The 21,196-nt window shown below is 35.8% G+C and overlaps 1 protein-coding gene and 1 long non-coding RNA gene across 2 annotated transcripts; both read right to left on the minus strand.

Annotated features, from left to right (window-relative positions):
• Nucleotides 1-8,570: 8,570 nt before the first annotated feature.
• LOC103448842 (transcription factor bHLH14-like) lies at nucleotides 8,571-10,573 on the minus strand. Its single transcript, XM_070808771.1, has 2 exons — nucleotides 9,758-10,573; nucleotides 8,571-9,437 (listed from the first exon to the last, which is right to left on the minus strand). The coding sequence occupies exons 1-2, from the start codon at nucleotides 10,482-10,484 to the stop codon at nucleotides 8,686-8,688; spliced, it is 1,479 nt and encodes a 492-aa protein (XP_070664872.1). The 5' UTR covers nucleotides 10,485-10,573; the 3' UTR covers nucleotides 8,571-8,685.
• A 3,961-nt stretch (nucleotides 10,574-14,534) lies between these two features.
• Nucleotides 14,535-15,129, minus strand: LOC139189679 (uncharacterized). Its single transcript, XR_011573525.1, has 2 exons — nucleotides 14,920-15,129; nucleotides 14,535-14,753 (listed from the first exon to the last, which is right to left on the minus strand). It is a non-coding gene; the product is annotated as an uncharacterized lncRNA (long non-coding RNA).
• Between the last annotated feature and the right edge of the window lie 6,067 nt (nucleotides 15,130-21,196).

Here is a 21,196-nt window from a genome sequence, read left to right on the forward strand (position 1 = left end):
CAACCCAATATTTCTATTCATTGTTTTTTTTTTGTCATTTTCAATTTTCCATTTTTTTTTTCTGAATTTTCTTGCATGCTAAACTGAAATATTTCTTATCTTCGTAGGAAAATTTGATCGTGTCCACCATTGAAGTTGATTGTAAAATTGGAGTTTGGGGGTCATTGCTTGATTTTACTTCAAATTGGGGAAGTTTTCAGTCCAAATGCTTTATTTTGTTTCTTACTATTTTATTTTATTTTTATTTTATGCATTATTGTGTTTTTTCTAACATTGGAGACAATGTCCAGTTTAGGTTTGGGGGTAAGGATTGAAAAAAATGACCAAATTGAAAATTTTCGTACCTTCGACTAAGAACTGGTTTGATTTGTTTCCGCGTTGTTTCTTTTTATTTTCTTAATTAGTTTTGTTTACTTTAAAAAAAAACAAAAAAAAACATTCAGAAAATTTGAAAATCCAAAAATATTGTCATATTTTCTTTATCGTTTTGAAGTTGATTTTTGTTAGTTTCCCGACTCAATGATATAATTGGATTGAATTTGAACCACGGTGATCAAGAACTTAGTAAGCATGTGTTGTGTGAAATTCCTTATTCTCTTGTTAGCCTTGTATATGTTTAATCATCTTTGAAAAACCAAATGCACATAGCCTTGTTGATGTGAAACTAAAGTATGACTTAAAGCTTCACATGTGAATATAGTGACCATATACAACCTATGTGAGTTTTTGAGCCTATTGAAAGTGTGTGCATTTTTCATACACTCATATTCTTTCATGTGTAATGAACTTATGTGAATTACATCTCTAGAACTTGCGTAACGATCTTTCGAAATGTTTGTCATTTGATTGCATGAACTTGAAAATGATAGAGGCATTAGGTTTATCACCATGGCCCAAATAAGCATGTTTCCTAAAGAAAAATGATATCATTAGATTGCCAATTTGAGCCGTATATATTGAGCCTTTTATTTCTTATCACCAAATATGTCTACCCTTATACCTTAAACATTTTTCCTTACCCTTTCCAAGCTAGCTAGTGAGCAATGTGAGATTGTCTTATGAGAAATATTTGTGAAGTACTTCGAAGGAGTTTGGCAAAAGAATAAGTGTGGGGGTATTTCATGTTTGTATTTAGTTATGTACGAAAATTGGTTCGAAAAAAAAAAGAGAAAGAAAAAAAAAGTATACAAAGCAAATAAAAAGTTTTTTTTTAGGTTTCAGTTTAGAAGTGTGGTTGGAGGTATTAGCAGAGTGGTTGGAAAGCTTGAGTTCTTGTAAATCTCAACAAGAGAATTGCTTGCAATGTAGCTTGGAACTTGTGTTTACCTATCCTTTCATTTCTATAACACTCTTCCTAAGCCTCATTACAACCAATAAAAGTCCTCTTGATTTAAGTTTTGCAATTATGATTGTGGAGATGAGATCTTTATGCAAGCTTATGGTAGATCTTTCACATTTGATTCTTTGAGTGAAACACGTTAAACTAAACATATGCGTGATTGAGTGCATGTCCCGTGAGAAGATCACTAGTTAGCATGTGGTGTTTTAAAAAAAAAACTTGAAATTGCATTGGCATGGCTATTACACACACTACACTTCAAGGATGATTAAAAAGTTACTGCTAACATTTGAATAAGGAAGATGAGCTTGGATTAGTTTGTTTGGTGCTAGCTAAGGTTTTTGATTATTTGTTTTCTTGAATGAAATTCTATGAGGGTCACATAGGGGGAAGCTAATTTTTTTCATGGTTTCTTTGTTTTGCTCGAGGACTAGCAAAAGCTAAGTGTGGGGGTATTTGATAAGCTTATATTTATATATATTTTACATCAAATTCACTTCTCTTTTCTTAGTTAGTTCCTTATATTTTTGAGCTATTTACTTTGTTTTTGTGTTTTGTGGGATTTGTCAAGCAAATAAAAGAAAAATAGCACAAGTAGGATTTTTAGTAACAAATTCGTCAAAACTGCCTGTGCAGATCAGCGGACTTTGGAAGCAATTTCCGAACAGCTCAGGATGAATTAGAGAATGAGCCTTATATTCTTGGAAAGCTACGGATGTCTATTTTCTGTATCATTTCGCGGATTGTTAATATCATTTTTCTAGAAGAAGTTATGGCCGTTTTAACACTGAAAGGTTACCAAGAGGCTGAGCAGTTCGTAACTGCAATGAAAGCAATAAACCCAATAAAGCTAGCAACCAAAACTGATGCAGCCAAAAACAAGTCAGCTGACACTTATTCAAATATAAAAGGGAATGAAATTAAAGATGAGGATTAAGAGGGAGTAATTGGCATAAAGGTTGCCCAAAGTGTTACAATTGTTTTACCACATTTCCTCTCACTTATTGTCATCACTAAATGGTTGTTAGTGGGGTGAGTTATGGAGCAGAAATGGGGCAGCAAGAATGGGTTTAAAGGCAGTTGCGTTGGGGAAGGAAGGAAGAGGCATGAGGAGGCCTTGGTCGATTTCTTTCGGTTCTATCTTCTCAAACTCATGTCTATCTTTTGTTTTAACTTAAGGATTATGTGTAACTAAATTTTTTAGTAGTTAGGGGCTGTTTTGAAGCCCCCCGTATTTAGCCTTGGACAGAATTTACCGCCCGATTGGGGCTGCATTCCCAAACAACCCGACTCGCCGACAGCGCCTCGTGGTGCGACAGGGTCCGGGCACAACGGGGAAGGAAGGAAGAGGCAGGAGGAGGCCTCGGTCGATTTCTTTCGGTTCTATCTTCTCAAACTCATGTCTATCTTTTTTTTTAACTTAAGGATTGTGTGTAACTAAATTTTTTAGTAGTTATGGGCTGTTTTGAAGCCTCGAATATGATTGCAATTTTGTTATGACATTTCGTTGAATTACTTTTATGAATGGATGAAAATTGGTTCACTACTTATCTCATTGATGAATTCTTTATTTGTTTTCTATGGATGCATACGTAGTAAGCATATCTAGGATTCTAATGCTATGAATATGTGCGTGCCTGTCCTTGTCGAATGAGGACCTACATATATTCTAGAGTAGTACTTTTAATTGCGATTAACATGTGAACCAATTTCTAGGATAAGTAAGACAACGCTAGTACTTACGATGCCTTGTGATGACTCAAACTCTTTTCGTTCTTAATGATTTCTTCTTGTTAAATCTATGAACACGCCATTCTAGATTGCATGCTAGGAACTAAGTTAAGTTGAAAACGACATTCTCTTAACATACTACGTAAGAAAGAGTAATAGGTTGAGTTCTAACATTGAGCCAACTTGAGCATCTTCATCCAGAAATAAAAGAAATTTGAATGAAACATAACATGTTTGCATCATTATTTGGTGGTGGATAGCAATACCCCTAACTCGTTTTTCTTAATTTGTGAACTACTTAATATATGTTTCTGTCCTGTTTTTGTTCGATTTAATTTAAATAGCAAATCAACTCCAAAAATCCCAAAACTTTGTGTGAGTGTAGCTCTTTGTGTCTAGTATCTGCACATAAAATTTCGTAGAATTTAGATAAGTGTAAGTTGGTCTAATAATTATTTTTCGGTGGCTGGTCAGTAGGGACAGCAACCAGTTTTTGTGACATTTTAAGTAGTTAGATAAAACAATCTTCTACGGGAAAGACCCTTATTTTCATATGCTACAATTGACAAATCTTATTGTTAATAAGGAAAATCAATAGGATATTTGTGTGCTACTTTATGGTGTGCTTTTAATCCTATCATGGGCCGAGGGCCCACTCCAACAACTCCGATACTATCCCCACTTAACCACCTGCACAATCCTTAAATGTGGGGTTTTATCACAAAAGACCTTGGTGTTAGTTAGAGTGGGGTAATTATATTTAAAGTACTCCTTCTCTTTCCCTCTGTCCGATGTGGGACAATTGGTTTCAACACTCCCCCGCACGTGAGACCCCATTTTATGGGTCACACGTAGAGATCCACACATTGGCAACCACATGGAGCCATGTCAGGGCTCACCCATTGCGCGGGGCCAAATAGGGACTCACCCAATCACGTAGCATCTTTAGCCTACGTAGAGCCATGGCCGAACTCACCCATTGTGAGGGACCAAACGGGGACCCACCCAATCACGTGGCCCGTCTCTTTGCTCTGATACCATGTTGAATTTTCCAGGTCGATAAGTCGAGGGCCCACTCCAACAACACCAATACTATCCCCACTTTACCACCTGCCCAATTCTTAGGTGTGGGGTTTTATCACAAAATGCCTCAATATTAGTTGGAGTGGGGTTAAGATATATAAACTCTTCTTTTCTCATTGATACGTTTGATGTGGGACATTTCCACACACCCTCTCACGTGGGACCCAATTAGTGGGTCACATGTGGGAGATCCACACATGGACAACCACGTAGAGCCAAGATGACTCACCCTACACGTAGGGACAAGGTTTGCTATGTGCTTATATGATTTTGGGTTACTTCCTAGATTGCTAATTGGTTTTATGGTGGAACCCCAATTTCATCATAGTATCAAAGCAAGGTTGTCCACGTGTGAAGCCCAATGGCCACACGCGCTCCACGTCACCCAATTGTTGTCCATGTGTAGGCTTGAAAATCCGACACACGTGTGGGAGCGTGTTGAGAGTTGTCCCACATCGGTGAGGGACAAAGTTTGCTATATGCTTATATGGTCTTGGGCTACTCCTTATATTGCCAATTGATTTTATGGTGGAACCCCAATTTCATTAGATACTCTCTTAACAACAACCCTTTATAAACCTCACCAAATCCTCCATGTCCAAACTTCTTTCCCTCATCGAAATTACTCATGTATTGAGCCAATGTCTTGTATGAAAACTTCTTCATGTTGGAGAATATGATCTCATATTAGTCATATGACAATAATATACAATTAATATATGAGAATTTTCACCTTAAATCGAGATTTTTTGTGATAAAACTCAACACATAGTAATAGGTGATTAAATTGAAACAATATGAGTGATATTGGTGGTTGGAGAATATGATCTCATATTAGTCATATGGCAACAATATACAATTAATATATAAGAATTTTCACCTTAATATTGAGATTTTTTGTGATAAAACTCAACACATAATAATAGGTGATTAAGTTAAAACAATACGAGTGATATTGGTTGTTGGCCATACTTGAACCTATAAAGTTTAACACTTCGGGCTCGTTCCCTTTTCAAATCCTTCATCGATCGAGTCATTCACCATAGGCCTATCATCATCACTACTTTCCCACGTTTCACCGTTCCCCCAACAAATGCACTAAACCAAAACCAACCCACCAACCAAAACCACACACTACCAACAAAAAAACCGAACTAGTTCGACATTGACCCCATTTCCTAGCCATGCTCAACAATGGGGTTCTGCCGGCACAGAAACCACTGGCGGCAGGTTGTTCATCGTATTCTCATCACAGTTCCGTCGAATTAAAACTCCATGTGTTGAACTTGTGTAGAGCTAAAAAAAAGCCCTTGTTGTGGTAGAGAACCCAACGACAACATTACCCTGCAAGTACTCACTCAAATCAACCATGTAATAAAAATGGATAATGCTAAAGAGACAAAATTTGCAAACTAAATGATGCGTCACCAATAAGAATGAGCACGTTTACCAATGATTAAGTAATAAACTAATCATCAACTTCTATATCCTTTAATATCTAAAATTTTGTCTATAAATTTAGTCTTCATAGTATTTACCCAATATAAACATATTACTAAACCATAATAATAAGTGACAAAATACTCAAATATGGTTCTATTTTCTCATTTGCAATTCCCATAAAATACATTAAATACAAAGATGAGTACTATAAAAATATGTATTATGTAGAGAGAGCCATGGATATGAGATATTTTTTATCTTGATATAGATGAAGCCGTACAACTTCCGTCCTTTTGAAATTCAAATTAATCTAGATTCCAGAAATTTCAAATTTGATATTAATTTCCAAGAAAATTTAGGTAAATATCTACTGACGACAAACTTGTGTCTCTTATATTTACAAAAAAATAGGGAAAATGAGGTACTATTTATATTTAATTTTAAATTTTAAATAATTTTTGACCGCACGATATACGATGAACGGTCACAATCACGGAATCTTCGGAATCCCCACGTAAATGATCCGTCAAGGATCATTTTCCAAGAGATAGAAGAGATTGTTATTCTATTGACAAATATAATAGGATGTTTTTATATCTGTCTCCTATGAACACTCTTTATAAATGGATTTTTTATTTCTTTGTTGTAGTGGTATTTCGGTTTTATCCGGCTCAAAATAAGGCATAGTCCTAATCCAACTTGTATGCGGTTTTAACAATTATTAGGTTCAGAAGCCAATTTTTTTTTAATATAACAATATATTTTACACTTAGGGGAGCGAGGAGTTCGGTTAAGCCATACAATGGGCAATCTAATTTGGTATCGAATTTGGCATCCACAAGATTCGAACGTAAGACCCCTCACTAAAGGGAGGGAGGAGTTCAATTGCCACTTAATACTACGGTGTAGTGATATTTCTCTTTACTTGTAAATATGAGATCTTAGATTTGATTCTCGTCAAAGGCGAATACATTATTATTGCTAGCTCATTGTGACGCTAAGCCCACCCCCTTTCTCTAATGTAAAAAATATCATTTGTTCAAAAAAAAATATGGCTTGTTAAAAAACAAATTATTAGGTTCAATTTTATTAAAGGAAAACTAATGAAAATAGTTTGAAAACTTTGAGTTTTAACCATAAGGACAAAATAAATGATAAAGTGAATAGTACTATGATTGACTTTTTAGTGTAAAAATATGATTTTTCGTTAAAGTAAACAATACTAGGAGCTTTTCGTTAAAGTTCCATTTAATTAATGGCTTGTTAGACTAAGTCTCAAACACTTAATGGAAAAGGATAACACTTAGTACTCATTTATGAGCTCACGATTGAAAATATCACATGTTCCTTGATTTTTAACACCTAAGAAAAATTAATAATTTGTCACTGATTTTTTAAAACAATAAAACATGTTAAAATATTATTGAACAAAATTAAAAAGTAAGTAACAAATAGTGAGTACCCAAATATTATCCTATACAAAATGAGTAGGTATGCAAACACATTTGCTTAGCATCTAGCTAGAGTTAGTAAATTTTATCTTAAAAATGTCTCAATTGTTAACTTTGGTTTTAAAAGTCTCATTTTATCTAGAGTTACTTAACACTAAACTTAGGTGGCACTTATTTATGCAGCCATAATTTAGTAAAATAGAAAATTTTTAGATAATAATATTTTAAGATGAAAACTAAAAGTAAAAAAGTTGATTGAAACGAATTAATTTTTTTAAGTACTATAAAACTGTCACATAAAATACTAAATATGAACACTTTTAAAGATGACATTTATTTATGTGTTTTAAAAAATGGAACTTTAACGAAAAGATCTCCGTACTGTTTACTTTAATGAAAAATCATATTTTTACACTAAAAAGTCAATCCTAGTACTATTCACTTTACCTTTTATTTTGTCATTATCGTTAAAACTCAAAGTTTTCAAGTTTTTTTATTAGTTTTCCTTTTAAAAAAATGATTAAATTTACCACTCTCTTATAGATATTTACATGCTGACTTGTTGCTGAGGTTGGTGGTTGTGCTTTCTTTGTTCTATTGTCTTCCTTTTAGCTGTTTTTCCCCTCTCTCCTTTCCGATCTGCCCATTTCTTCATACCCCTATCGACGTTCCTCCTTCCTCATCTCTGCTCCGATATGCAACCGCTTCAAACCGCTGTTTGTTGCGGTACTTCGAGATGGTGTGTAGTGTTCTAGTGTTCCCATCAGCTCTGGTGTTCAACACCACCACTTTCTCATTGTCTGCCTTTGTTGGCAATGTTGCTCGTGGAATCCCACGGGCTTCCTTTACATGGTTCTTGGTTCTTGTATGTGTGGTTGTGTTTGGATAGGTGCTCGTGGTTGGATGTTGCAATGGCGAGGCGTCGGTTGGTTAGTGGTGAGGGTTTGTGCTGGTAGGGATGCTCGGTGGCAGGTGCTGCAAGGGAAACTTTGGTTTTCTATTGTTATATTCTAGGGCTTGGGCCTTTACTGTTTGTTGAGTCTTTTGGGCTAGTTTGACAGGTCCTGTTTTGTTTGTTTATGCTTCTGTATCTTTGGACCTTATACTGTTTCTTTATGTTTGGTAATGAAATTGATCCTTCCAAAAAAATTTTTAAAAAAAATTAAAAAGTGAAAAGGCAAGTCTCTTATCATATGAAAAGAAAAGGCACTCTTAAAATGAAATTGATCCACTTCCAAAAAAATTAAAAAAATAAAAATAAACAGTGAAAAGGCAAGTGTCTTATCATATAAAAAGAAAAGGTACTCTTAAAATAAATAAATAAAAATCAACACAAACTACAATTTTTCTTCATTAATTCAAATTGCGCAATAGTACAAAAATAAATAGTTATAATTAAATTAGAAAAAAATTATTTTTACTTACTTGTTAATAAATATTTTCCTAATTTAATTTAATAAATATAAAGTTAGACTACTCAGTAGTCCGTACAAGTATTACCTAAGACGTTTGATCTCCTCCGGGGTCCCCCTTCCTAAGGGACAACTTACACCTGACTCTGAGGTCCAACAAGCACCACTCAATGAAAAATCACTGTCCTTATTAGCAAAGAAAATTAAATAAAATAATTTATAGTTTCTAATGTGACCATCTTTTAATAATACCGTTTCTCAATACCTCCTCACTAGTGAACCCATAAGGCAGTCTTGCCACAACATCTTGAATCATCAACTCTTTCACGCTCGATATGCTTGCATGGTACACTTGTAACCCTAGGCCTTTGAGTGCACTCATCAACTTAGCATATGGGTAGTCTTGATCCGGACTCTGAACACGTATCTTGGCTTCTGACCCCATAATCTTCACATACACATCCACTTCCACAACGGCAGCAGCAGCTGCCCTATTACTATTACTAATAGTATTATCATTAAAATTAATATTAGAATAATGATGCTGGCCAACTATAGCGCTGGTGCTTTGGCTGGACTGATGATCAAGATTGTTACTTGCATTATTGCCCGCTTTAGGTTTTTGTGCTTGTTCTTGGACTTTGGCGTCCAACTCCTCAACTTTTGATTTGAGTTGATTGATGTACGCCACGGCATCGGCAAGCAAAGAGGACCTGTCCATTTTGGACACATTGGGAACAACTGACCGGAGGACAAAGAATCTGTGGTTGAGTTTCTCCCTCCTCTGTTTCTCGGCTTCAACGTGGTTTGACAATTGTGATTGTCTACTTGCAGCTCCATTGTTTGATGACCTTCCTCTGTTTTTTGATCGAGTCTTGTTCTTAGTATTCTCGGAGGTGAAATTACCAACGGAGTTAGAAGGTGATTCTAGTGATGATCCTCCTACATTGATAGGTGCAGCAGCTTCGTTTATTCCACCTGCATCTGGAAAAAAAAGAAGTACTGAACGTCATGTTAAATTAGGTTTATTACACGTAGATGACGCAATGTAATTTGCTGATGGACCTATGCAATTAATATGTACTTAGTAAATGACCAAAATGAAAGAAAAATGTTTGGTAATTGGTACTAGGTACTAATCGTTGACCATGCCATTTCAGAGCTTGATCACTATTTGGTAATATCGACAAATAACCAACCAAGTTCGAACATTGTACAAATCATGTACCATATTTTGGTATTTGGTAAGTACCAAAAAACGAACGGCTCTCGAATTTAACATAAGTTTTGGTGCATACCTTGTCGGGTCAGTTCATTTTGATCTGCTGAAAACAGTTCATTTTCTAGGATAGGATCAAGTATATTGCCTTCAAGACTGGTCTGATGCTTTGAGAGCCTCCTGTTGTTGTTGTTGTGGTTGCCGTCTGATCCGAACAGCGACTTTGATAAATGCACTAGACCGTAATCTTCTTTGATCACATCCAAAGAGGCCAGTTCAACCACCCCACAAGGAGTTGCAATGCAAACCAAAGTTTGGATTCCATGCATTCTGGCTTCTTTCACTCTCTCACACTCATAAAACTGAAATTCATGGTCACCTGCAAGCCAAACAAACCCACCAGAACCAAATGCCCTGCCGAAAATATTGTTACTATTATTACCGTGGCTTGCAGAGAATGACTGGGTTAAGGAAACGGTGTAAAAGTAAAACAACTCGGAGTCAGTGACATCTCCATGATCCACCAGCCTCATGTCCAAATACATCACGTCATCATGCAAAAGAGCTTCAACTTCCCGGTTCACTTGATTGCTTCTTTTCGATGCCAAGTGGTCGCGGGTGTTCTGAAAATGTCCGCCAGCCCATGACAGGGAAACTTGGTCACTACTGCTGTCTTTGGAGGCTCGCCAGAAAATGGAATACACCCACCACTCAGGCACGTTCTGAACTAAGAACTGTAGGCGCTGTTGAAATGTGGTTTCCTGGCAGAAATCGGGTGGACAGAATGAGGATATGATTTCTTCCATAGTATTTGCCCTAGTTTGGTTTTGCTACAGAAGAGGACTTTATGTAACAAGAGACAGGAGGGTGAGAAGCAGAGCAGTGGAAGAAGAGAGTCAAGAAACTAAGAGATCGAGGCTCTCAGTGGGTGGTGTGGTTTTTGTGATTTGGTTATGGGCATAAATATGTAGGGGAACCAATGCCTAGCTTTATGCGTTGCACTGGTTTTTTTTTCTTTTTCGGAGAGCGTTTACTGTTTGGACTTTGGGCAAATGGTTCCAACGTTATAAACACGGTGACATAATAGACTTAATTTGTTTATTTAATTAGAGATATGTTATTTTTTATTTTTTTAATAAGAGATCGGTTCCTGTCATTTCTCTTAATACCATAAGCATACCAACACATGATTGTTCGAAATCGACAATAACATATTTTAAAATACAAATTTGATGAACAGATACTAAAATTTTATTTTAATATTCAAAAGAATAAATATCACTAAACTAAAAAATAATCACGTGCTATAGATTGATGGTAGTATATTCCAAAGCGTAGTGGGAAATGCACTGGGATCTGGTCTACACCACGTTCACTTGCTGATTTAGGGAAAATGATCATTTCTGCAGATCCGAGTTGTTTGGGTTAAAACTTAAACTTTGGGCTCAAAAGGGAGTTAGCCCAAAAAGAGGAGAGAAGCCCGAAGCCCAGCCCAAGCCCAGAAGGCAAAAAAGGCCTTTCCCGACTAGGTGCAGATCATTTGCACCACTTGCTCACCTGCCTAGAGACCAAGTGGTATAGACCAGCCAGCTAATCAGCCCAAAAGTACTTTACAGTGGCAGTACAAGTAAATAGCTGATGAGTCATTATCCTTCAAGCTGCATTCGGGCAAGATTATTGCTACATGAGGCCAAACCGAAGTGTCTATAAAAGAAGAAAGAGAAATCAGAGATAAGGACACTCAAACAAAAAAACAAATACAAGCACAAACTCTGCTCAAAGCCAGATTTGCCTTCAAACGAAGCTGTAGTCAGCCCAAGCCTTCATCCATTTCGGGATAAACCCTCACCAAAAGCCTTTGTAATAGCTCTGCTACCTTGTCTTAAGCTTGCTGTAGTATTGATTTCTTTCTGTAAACTCAACTCCCTACCTCCTTTTCTAAAGCTCTCAAACCCCTTGAATAACCACAAAGATATGAAGTTGCAAGACGATCAGCCTTGCCCGACAAGGTTAAACCTTGCCTGACCCTCTTTGTTTTTGTCTTTTCATTCATTAGCCTAGCAATATGTTATATACTTCCAGTTGTATTCAAGTTATTTCTAGTAAGATGATGATTAAAAGATTCTCTCAGTTCTTGAATCCGATTTGAATATGTCTTCACAGTTCAAACCAGATCTAAGTTCTAAGCTTTCGGGCATGTAAGATTGATCATTCAAAAGTCCTTGGCCTAAATGCATAAAAAAGAACCTTATGTGGACTTAACACATCCACGACTAGCTTTGATAACAAGAAGTCCGAAGTTACTTGGGGCGCAAGTAATCAATTTATCTCTTAGTTTTATTTCTATTATATTATGATTGTAGTAGAACGTTTGAGTATAGAAGGAATTCTGATGGGAAGCCTCAAGGCCTATATCTAAGGCCCTACAAAGGCACCTATATGGGTTCATTCTGCTCTGCGGGCTCGGATAATCAGAAGTATAATGGTTATAACACTTCTACAAAGCAATAAAACAGACATCATATATTCGAGTACTGAGTTAGTTCTTGACCGGAAGCCTCAAGGCCTACACCTAAGGCCCTACATACACCTAAGGCCCTACAAAGGCACCTGTCATAACTAACATGGCCTCTCGGGTATATGTGCAACTAAAACTCAACATCCATTCTACATTTGCCATGCTAAAGATGCCAGTGGCACGCCTGAGCACTTAAAAGTTAATCTTGATTGTGAGTCTCAAGGCCTATACCTAAGGCCCCACAAAGACACATTTCAAAGTTAACCATGTCCTTCTCTTTCAGCCTTACCCGACAAGCTCGCCAGTGAAGCAGAAGCTCGACAGAAAGCATCAACTGGCGCCGACCTCTCGGGGAGTTGTGTGCTCGTCGGCTAAGAGACATCCCCAACGGAAATTCTAGCCACGAACACGAGTGATCTTGTAATTGTATCTGTTCATCGTACATTGTGCAATTAGTTTTCATTAGGAACTATTTATATTTAATTTAAAATTTAAATTTAAAATGATTTCTAATTTCACGATATACGATAAACGGAAATAATTACAAGATATTCGGATCCTCAAGAAAATAATCTCGCAAGGATCCTTTTCTTTGATTTAGTACTATTTTCAGTATCTGGCATGAACCACATGGCTAATTTAGTGCTAGTTTTAGTATCAGGCAAGGACCACATATCGACCACATGGCTTGATTTGATTAACGAGTCCCCTCATCCCAAAAAGTAAGAAACCATGAGGACGAGGGACTAAAATTATCATAAAAATTGGAAGAAATACCCTTCTTTTTTTTTTTTTCTTCTTTCTGTTGAGCTAATTTTAAATTAATACTTTGAACTTTGAGCACCTGTCAAATAAGCATTAGATCCCATCTGATAATACATAAATACACCCTTTTTTTTCATTATATGTTTATTGCTTAAACACTTTGTCATAATATTGTTTTTGCCAAGAAATCTTGTGATATTATAGAAGAAAGAAAAGCGTTCAGTTGTCGTTTAAAGGCCCTTTGGCCCCACCCAAATGATTCTCCCTTGGCCCCGCTCCTTATCTCAAAATAGTGATCTTTCAAAAATCGAAAAGGACGAATCAATTTTATTGGATAACAAAAGAATAAAAACAAACGTTAAGGAGGTTCTTTTAGAGATAGATTTTTTATGAACACTTAAACTCACTTCTCAATTTAACATTCATTTACTTGTCAAAATTATAATACATTATACAAAAAGTATGAAGTTTGCAAAATTTATACTTTTAAGAAAGTCCCCTTAATATTTCTCAAGAATAAATAAATAAAGTAGATATCAACTCAATTGCATTAGCATATTTTAAGAAAAATCCACACATTCTTTGAAAAAAATTTCTATGTTAAGAAACTTACCATATTGATATTATTTGGTCAACTAATAGCCAGGGTTCTCATTTGTCATTTTGTTTCAATCTTATTTTATACTATATTTTTATTGTGTCAGTTATCATTTTTTTTCTAATTTAATGTTGTCGTGTCCTATTTTATCAAAATACTGTTCGTAAATGGTGCTTCGTGATCATGAGGTAATAGGAGCCGCAATGTCTTTATTTTTCCATTGTCTAGATAAAAGCATAATGTTTTTACCATCTCATGAGTAATTTTTATTTTTTCAGAAGTTTTCATCTCCAATACAATCTTGCAACCTTAAATGCATTAGGTTTTTTTATTTTATTTTATTTTATGGATTTTCCCCCTTCAGAGACTTACAATATTTGTGATTATTATCTTGTAATTTTAAACTTGTTGCAAGTACGCTCCTCTTCTAAGGGTGGATTGTAATCTTCTTCCTTTCATCGTTGAATGGTAGGCAAATACAACAAAACTTTGATATGTCCAAATTAACGTTGAATGTTAGGCAAGGCCAGAACTTTGCATAATTTGTAAAAGAAAAACAACAAGCAACTAACAAAGCAAGCCAGAACAGAAGTAGCTAGCTAGAGAGATAAGGAAAAATATATAGTGGTGATCTGAAATCTGAATGATTTTAGGAATCACACATACGATTCTTTCGCACTATTCCGTATTTTAAAAAACTAGTTTTCATATATTATACAGGAATCATTGTAAAATGTGATAATTAAATACATAAACAGTGATGAAATCTATGAACGTGGACGGCCGTGGATTTAGTTAGGATTGTTGCTTGGTATGGAGTAGGATTCTCTCCCCTTCTATATATAAAATTCAAAATAAAATGTAGATGTGGTGTAATCGTAACCATTATTTAAATAAGAGGGATAGAAGGGGAGAGAAATTGAGAGGGGAGAAAATTCTACTCTACTTGGTATATATTGTAAGGACTTAGTGGAGTAAGGACCATGACTACTACTAAAGCTTATTAAAATTTCAAAAAATAAAAAGAGAGAAAATATCAGTGTTCTAAAATGCAGTCAAGGCGGCCTAGGAGCTGGGCATCAGACCGCTGCCGCGATTTTTCCAAAAACGTTCAATAAATCGACAAGGGTATTAGGCGGTGTCTAGGCGGCCGACTGGGCGGGCTAGGCGGTCTCGGGGGCGAACTTGGCGGTTCTGTCAAAAAATTACACATCAGTGTTTCACTACACAGAGTAGAAGAAGAGGGCAACAACATAAAATTTGAAAGAGAGCGAGAGAGTGTGAGGGAAGAGAAAGCGAGAGAGAAACCAATAGAATGAAAAACAGTGCAATTGCTGGAAAAAAAAATGAAAATTTTGACCTAGACTCTTCGGATTTCTTTGTTGGAGCCGATAACGTTTTCAAGGATCTTTGCTGCGCTAGACTAGGTTTTGGGAAATTTTGTAGGGCAAGAAGATGGGGAATTAGGTGGAGAAGACGGTGGAGAAATAGGCGGAGCAATCGAAGAAGAAGAAGTGGAGGAAGACTGGAAGAGGAAACGGGAAAAGCCTCCCGATTTCCAAGGCGTCAAAACCAATGCCCCCTTATCTGATTGATTTCCACTACCAACTCCCCTTATCTTATTTGATTGATTTCCACATGTTATAAATTATAATAAAAACAATTACCCACTTCACTATTAAATAATATATTATGTAATTACTACTTGGGCTTATAAGTTATAAATTATAATAAAAACTATTAACCACTCCACTATTAAATAATATATTGTGTAATTATTTGGAAGATTTATATATAGCGATCAAAACTTTAACTATATTTCAATAATCTTCACTAGTTTTTAAACATGTCAATAAGAAATTTATATAACACTTAAATAATCACACATTATATGTTTGCTCCCCATATTTTTATTATGTTTCAATACTTCATAATATATATGTCATTCTATTTTCTAATTTATGATGAAATTATATATATATATATATATATATATATATATATTTTTTTTTAAGTATAAATAGATACTTATTTACAAGAAATACAATATATTTACTTAAATCTGCCTAGTCCGTCTAGGCGCCGCCTATACTCCGCCTAGCCGCCTAGGCACTAGGCTCCAACCCACCGCCCAACTATCGCCTAGCGTTTTTTTAAACCTTGGAAAATATAAAATGGTTGCTAAAACTTTTTAGTGATGACTTTCAAATGATTTTTAGTCGCTGAAGAGGCAGTTTATATGTTAGCTACTTTTGAATAAATATGCGTTATGCATTGCACTTCTTCCCAATTTGGTTATGGGCATAAATGTTGGGGAACCAATGCCTAGCTTTATGCGTTGCACTGTTTTTTTTCTTTTCTTTTTTTCCGGAGAGCGTTGCACTGTTTTGAATGTGGGCAAATGGTGCCAACGTTATAAACACGGTGACATAATAGACTCAATTTGTTTTTTTAATTAGAGATATGTTAATTTTATTTATTTTTAATAGGGATCGGTTCTGTCATTACTCTTAAACTTAATACCAATAGCATACCAACACATGGTTGTAGATTCGAGGTCGAACAATAACATATTTTAAAATATAAATTTGATGAACAAATACTAAAATTTTATTTTAATATTCAAAAAAAAAAAATCATTAGACTGAAAAATAAGGTAGACTTTGGATACGGTTCCTAAATATGAATATTCTTTGTCTGAAACCTTATTGGTTTTCAATTTTTTGTTGAAGTCCTTGAAATTAACGTGATAATTTATTTTTATGTATGTTACTATATGTTTTAAATTAAAATTTGAAATTTATAGTTGTTTATATTAATGATATTTTAAATAAAAAACCATAATTTGTGGGATTAAAAATATTAAAAAATATATATACTATTATGTGTGTATAAATATATAAACATGGGTACATTTATCAAAATTAACAAAAAAATTATTGTACCAAAACATGGGTGCATTCTTCAAAATCACACACACAAAAAAAATTAGGCTTAATAACATTAGTAAATTTTTTCAATTAAACTTGACATGAATACATTCTCAAATCAAAGAAAAAAGAATGTACCCATATAAGATTAAAAATGGATTAAAAAAATTGAATAGATTTTATATAAAAAAGAGGTACATTTTACATGTGACGACCTGTCCCTAATTTTCTATGTAAATTTTCCCCAAATGTCTAAATTGACGTTTATGCCCTTGTTGGCAAAGAGACATGGATGTGTTATTCGCTCTTAATTTATTTTCTCGCTATCGTAAATAAACTGTACTCACCATTATGAGTGTGCGTTAAATTATTCAGCTCTCCCTCTCTCTTTTTTTTGATAAGGCACGGTAGATTTCTTGTCATTTCATCTTTAAAACCTTATCCATTTTCTTCTTAAAAAGGGTGATCCATGCCTTACACTTCACCACCAATTATTTTAGTTCCTCAAATCCTTCACCCAATCAGCTCTCCCTCTCTCATTCTTTTCGGACCAATCAGAAACCTTTCTCTCTCTCATCTTCTCCCTCTCTCTCCTCATCTCGTAACTCTCTCCTCTCTGCAACTACAAGGACCTTCATAACCACTCATAGATCGAGTCCAAAAATACCACCATTTTATTCCTCTCGAACTCACAAACACAACCATACCAACCGATTCTCGAATAGTTGAGTTTTGAGTGGTCAACGCGGAGCAACTCAGAAGCTCCGACTCGGTCGAGTTGGCATCGTCATGATCTCGGCCGAGTTACAAGATTTTAGGACTTGGGGAAGCTTCTACTCAACTCCCCAAGGTCTTTAGTGAAGGTTTGAGGAAGTTTTGAAGTGAAACAACCTAGTTTCGAGAAGTTGAAGTTTTGACCGAACCTTGCGAGGCTTTTTCAGGCCATTTCCCGTTCGTTTTTGCACTTCCAAAAGGTATAGGTTCGTCCTCCTCATCACGAGCTTCATTTCCATATAAAATTTGTTAAAAATGGTTGAGAAATGAGTAAGATATTAAGATTTGAAATTTCCCTAGAAAATCGGCGAATTTTTCTAGTTCCCGGCTAAACCCGATGGCGGACGGCGGCGGTGACCACCGGAGAAGATGATAGAATATTCCGTCAACTCTGACGGAATATCTTAACGGCGTTAACATTTAACGGAATATTCCGTCATTTTAATGAAATATTCTTAACGACCGTTAAAGCCTCCGTTAGGGCCTGCGTGTGGCCACTCGTATGGCCATGGGTTGGACGGCGCGTGAGGGCATGTCCGACCTCCGGCCGACGAGTGGTTGACACGTACGGGTTCGTGACTTCGAGTAGAACATTTTTGTATATTCAAACCTTTCGTTTAAGCAAACTATGGGGATTTATTCCTGTTTTTAGTGTATGCCCTTATTAACTAATTTAATTTAGTTGTTTCCCATATAGGGGAGACTTATCCCGAGGACAAGCGAGGCTAGGGGGCTACGATCCTATGACATACCAGTGAGTGGGCATTTTGTGTTATATATATATATATATATATATATATATATATATTGTATAGTTTCCACAAATGTTTTAAGTTGATTTATGCATGTTATGCCACGTTTTACTTGAATTTAAAATAATGCCATGGTGGTGGAGATTTACATTTGATCATGGCATATTCATATGCATTTTACCTGCTCATAAATATTATACTATTGTGAAATGCTAAGTAATTCTAAGGGACGCGCAGATAAGTTCAGGTGAGTTTATTGTGTTGTTTGGAATGATTGAGTTATGGCATGCATATTTTCATATAGTGGCTCATCATTGCTACACCTGGTGTTAGTGCTCCTGCCCCGTTCCAGGGCCAGTCCTTCATGTGATGTTCACCTCGCACAACATGCTCGCCGTGAATCCAAGTAGATGATAGCCCTGTTGTACAAGTCGCATTAGGCGACTCCGAATTGTAGGTGATGCGCATAGCGTTAGCCTTCATGTGATCGTAGCACTAGAGTGTATGTTATTACACCTAACCCAGTCGTACAGGTCACATTAGGTGACTCCGACTCGTGTGTTAGCATAGATTGATGAGTAATAGGTGCAATCGTACATGTCACATTATGTGACTTCGACTGCGTGCTAGTATAGATTGTTGAGCACATGATTATATTCATATTTCCATTGAGATATTTTACTATGGCATATTTCTAGAATTGTTGTTGGCATGCATATGATTTCATACTTATACTTAGTATGATTTTCGGGAAACTATACTTGTTTTACAGCGAAGGGTTAGTATGTTCAAAAAACAAATGGATTTTATAAATCTTTATTTTTGTGCCCACTCACCCTTCTATTTTTCGCCCCTCCAGCTCCTAGATAGCTGACCTACTCCATGGCACTCAAGGATTACTCGGCGATTTTGACATATCTCCATTTTAACGTAGGAACTTATCTCCAGTTGTGTAATAAGTACTTCTCTCGTTCGACTGCTTTACCCTTATGTTATCTATGCTCTGAATATTCGTAGTTTTTGGGTTGTAACCATTGTTGTGCACTCACTTTAATAGTTTAATTAAGTTCTAGTTTCGGTTTGAATTTATTCACATTTTTCTTACATCACTTGCACTTTTGGTTACGTCACCTCCACGTGATGGCCAACACGCCTTAACTCCGGTCGGGGTGTGTCATTACATATAACAAATTGGTATATTTAAGAATGAGTACATTTGAAGATTAAAATTTTGAAAAAATTACATGAATGAGTACTTATATAAGATTAAAAAATTGAAAACATTATTTAAAAAAGCTAATGGGTACAAACTTATTCTAATTTTTTAATTTATTTTGGAAATGTTTTGAATTGAAAATTAGTTAGGAGTTTAATAAAGGTGTGAGTATTAAAATTCTAAATCAATTATTAATTTTTATTTAAAAAATTATGTAACTAACATGTAAATTCATTATTACATTAATGCTAGGGACTTAAATCAAAATCTAAAAACTAATAAGATTTTAGTCAATAAACATTAGTAATTAGGGACCGGATACTATTTTTTTTCCAAAAAAAATCACGTACTAGAAATGCACAACGATAGTATATTCCAAAGCATGAACATGGCTCCATTTTTGTGGGAAATGAACTGGGATCGGGTCTATGTTGGAAAATAGTTATTTATTTAGTGTTTAGATTTGGGTTTAGCCCATTAAAATTAGGTTTTTGTTTACTTACTTATTAGGGATTAGGGTTAGTTTATTATAAATAGAAAACTTTGTTATTCAGAGATAATAAGTCAGTCAAAATTAGTCTCTTCGGTTCATGTAGTTTTCTTGGCAATTCCATTCAATAAAGTTTTATATTTAGTTAGTTTATTTGTTTGTTGTGTGCTCTAATAATTAACTTTGTATCAGAGCAGGTTCAATCATTTTGGTATTTAATCTGCTTTGATGTTATCATTTCGTATGTTCGTATAGTTTGATATTAAAAAAAAAAATAATATTGCTGAAGCTTTGTCATGCCTCGCCACTCCGCTGCTTGAATCGATTCCGCGGCTATCCATTTAACTCGTTGTCCGCACCACCACCCGTTGAATCCGCTGCTTCCCTTGTCGTACCTGCATCCCCGCCGCCGCTGCACTAGGACCGACCCACCAAGTCTTCTGTCTCGATCAAATCCCGATGACATCGCACCCCTCGCAGCCCCGCAAGCCAAAACTCGTCGCCATACCCATCTACTTGTATCCGAACTTGCACCACCATCTGATTGCTTCGCTACTTAAACCCAGAAATCCGTCGTCGCACCCATTGCATCGTCGCCATGCCACCAAGTCCCGCCTGCAACCCTGCCGTCTCACCACTACCTGCTATAAACCCACGTCGCTCGCCTACTTGCGCGCAGCGCAGACCGGACCTGATAAACCCACCTTGCTTGCTACTTGTTGTCTGACCGAAACCAAATTGCACCATAATTTGTCACTGTTCTTGATCATTGTGTTACGATGGCCAGAAAAAAGGAAGAAAAAAAATAGAAAAAGAAAACATAAGAAGAGAGAAAAAAAAAGGGTATGAAGCCCACTATCCTATTATGATTTGTTAATTGAAGCTCTGTTAGCCTGGTTTGTTTGGGGCTCACACGGTTGATGTAAGAATGGTTATTACTGAGCTTGGAAATCTCCTGGTTGCCCACCATGATGACGATCACTTGAGTGCTTGAATTAATGATCATTCGAGTGGCATTGTGTACTTGGTTATTATTTGGATCTTCAACTGGAATCTGCTTGCTACTTGTTTGCTCGGATTGTTCGTTTGCTCATTTGATTGCCTGCTTGCCTTGTCGTGTTTGTCTAACGGAGCTTGCATCCGCATCTGCTTGTTTACAAACTCACGACGTGTATCGCCATGAGTTTGACAGTTTGACGGGGGTGTTGGAAAATAGTTATTTATTTAGTGTTTAGATTTGGGCTTAGCCCATTAGAATTAGGTTTTCATTTTCTTATTAGGGACTATGATTAGTTTATTATAAATAGAGAACTTTGTTATTCAGAGATAATAAGTCAATCAAGATGTAGTATCTTCGGTTCATGTAGTCTTCTTAGCAATTCCATTTAATAAAGTTTTATATTCAGTTAGTTAGTTGTTTGTTACGTACTCTGATATTTAACTACACCAAGTTCACTTGTTAATTTAGTTCTATT

The sequence above is a fragment of the Malus domestica genome, chromosome 11 (genome assembly GCF_042453785.1).
Source record: "Malus domestica chromosome 11, GDT2T_hap1".
Lineage (NCBI taxonomy): Eukaryota > Viridiplantae > Streptophyta > Magnoliopsida > Rosales > Rosaceae > Malus > Malus domestica.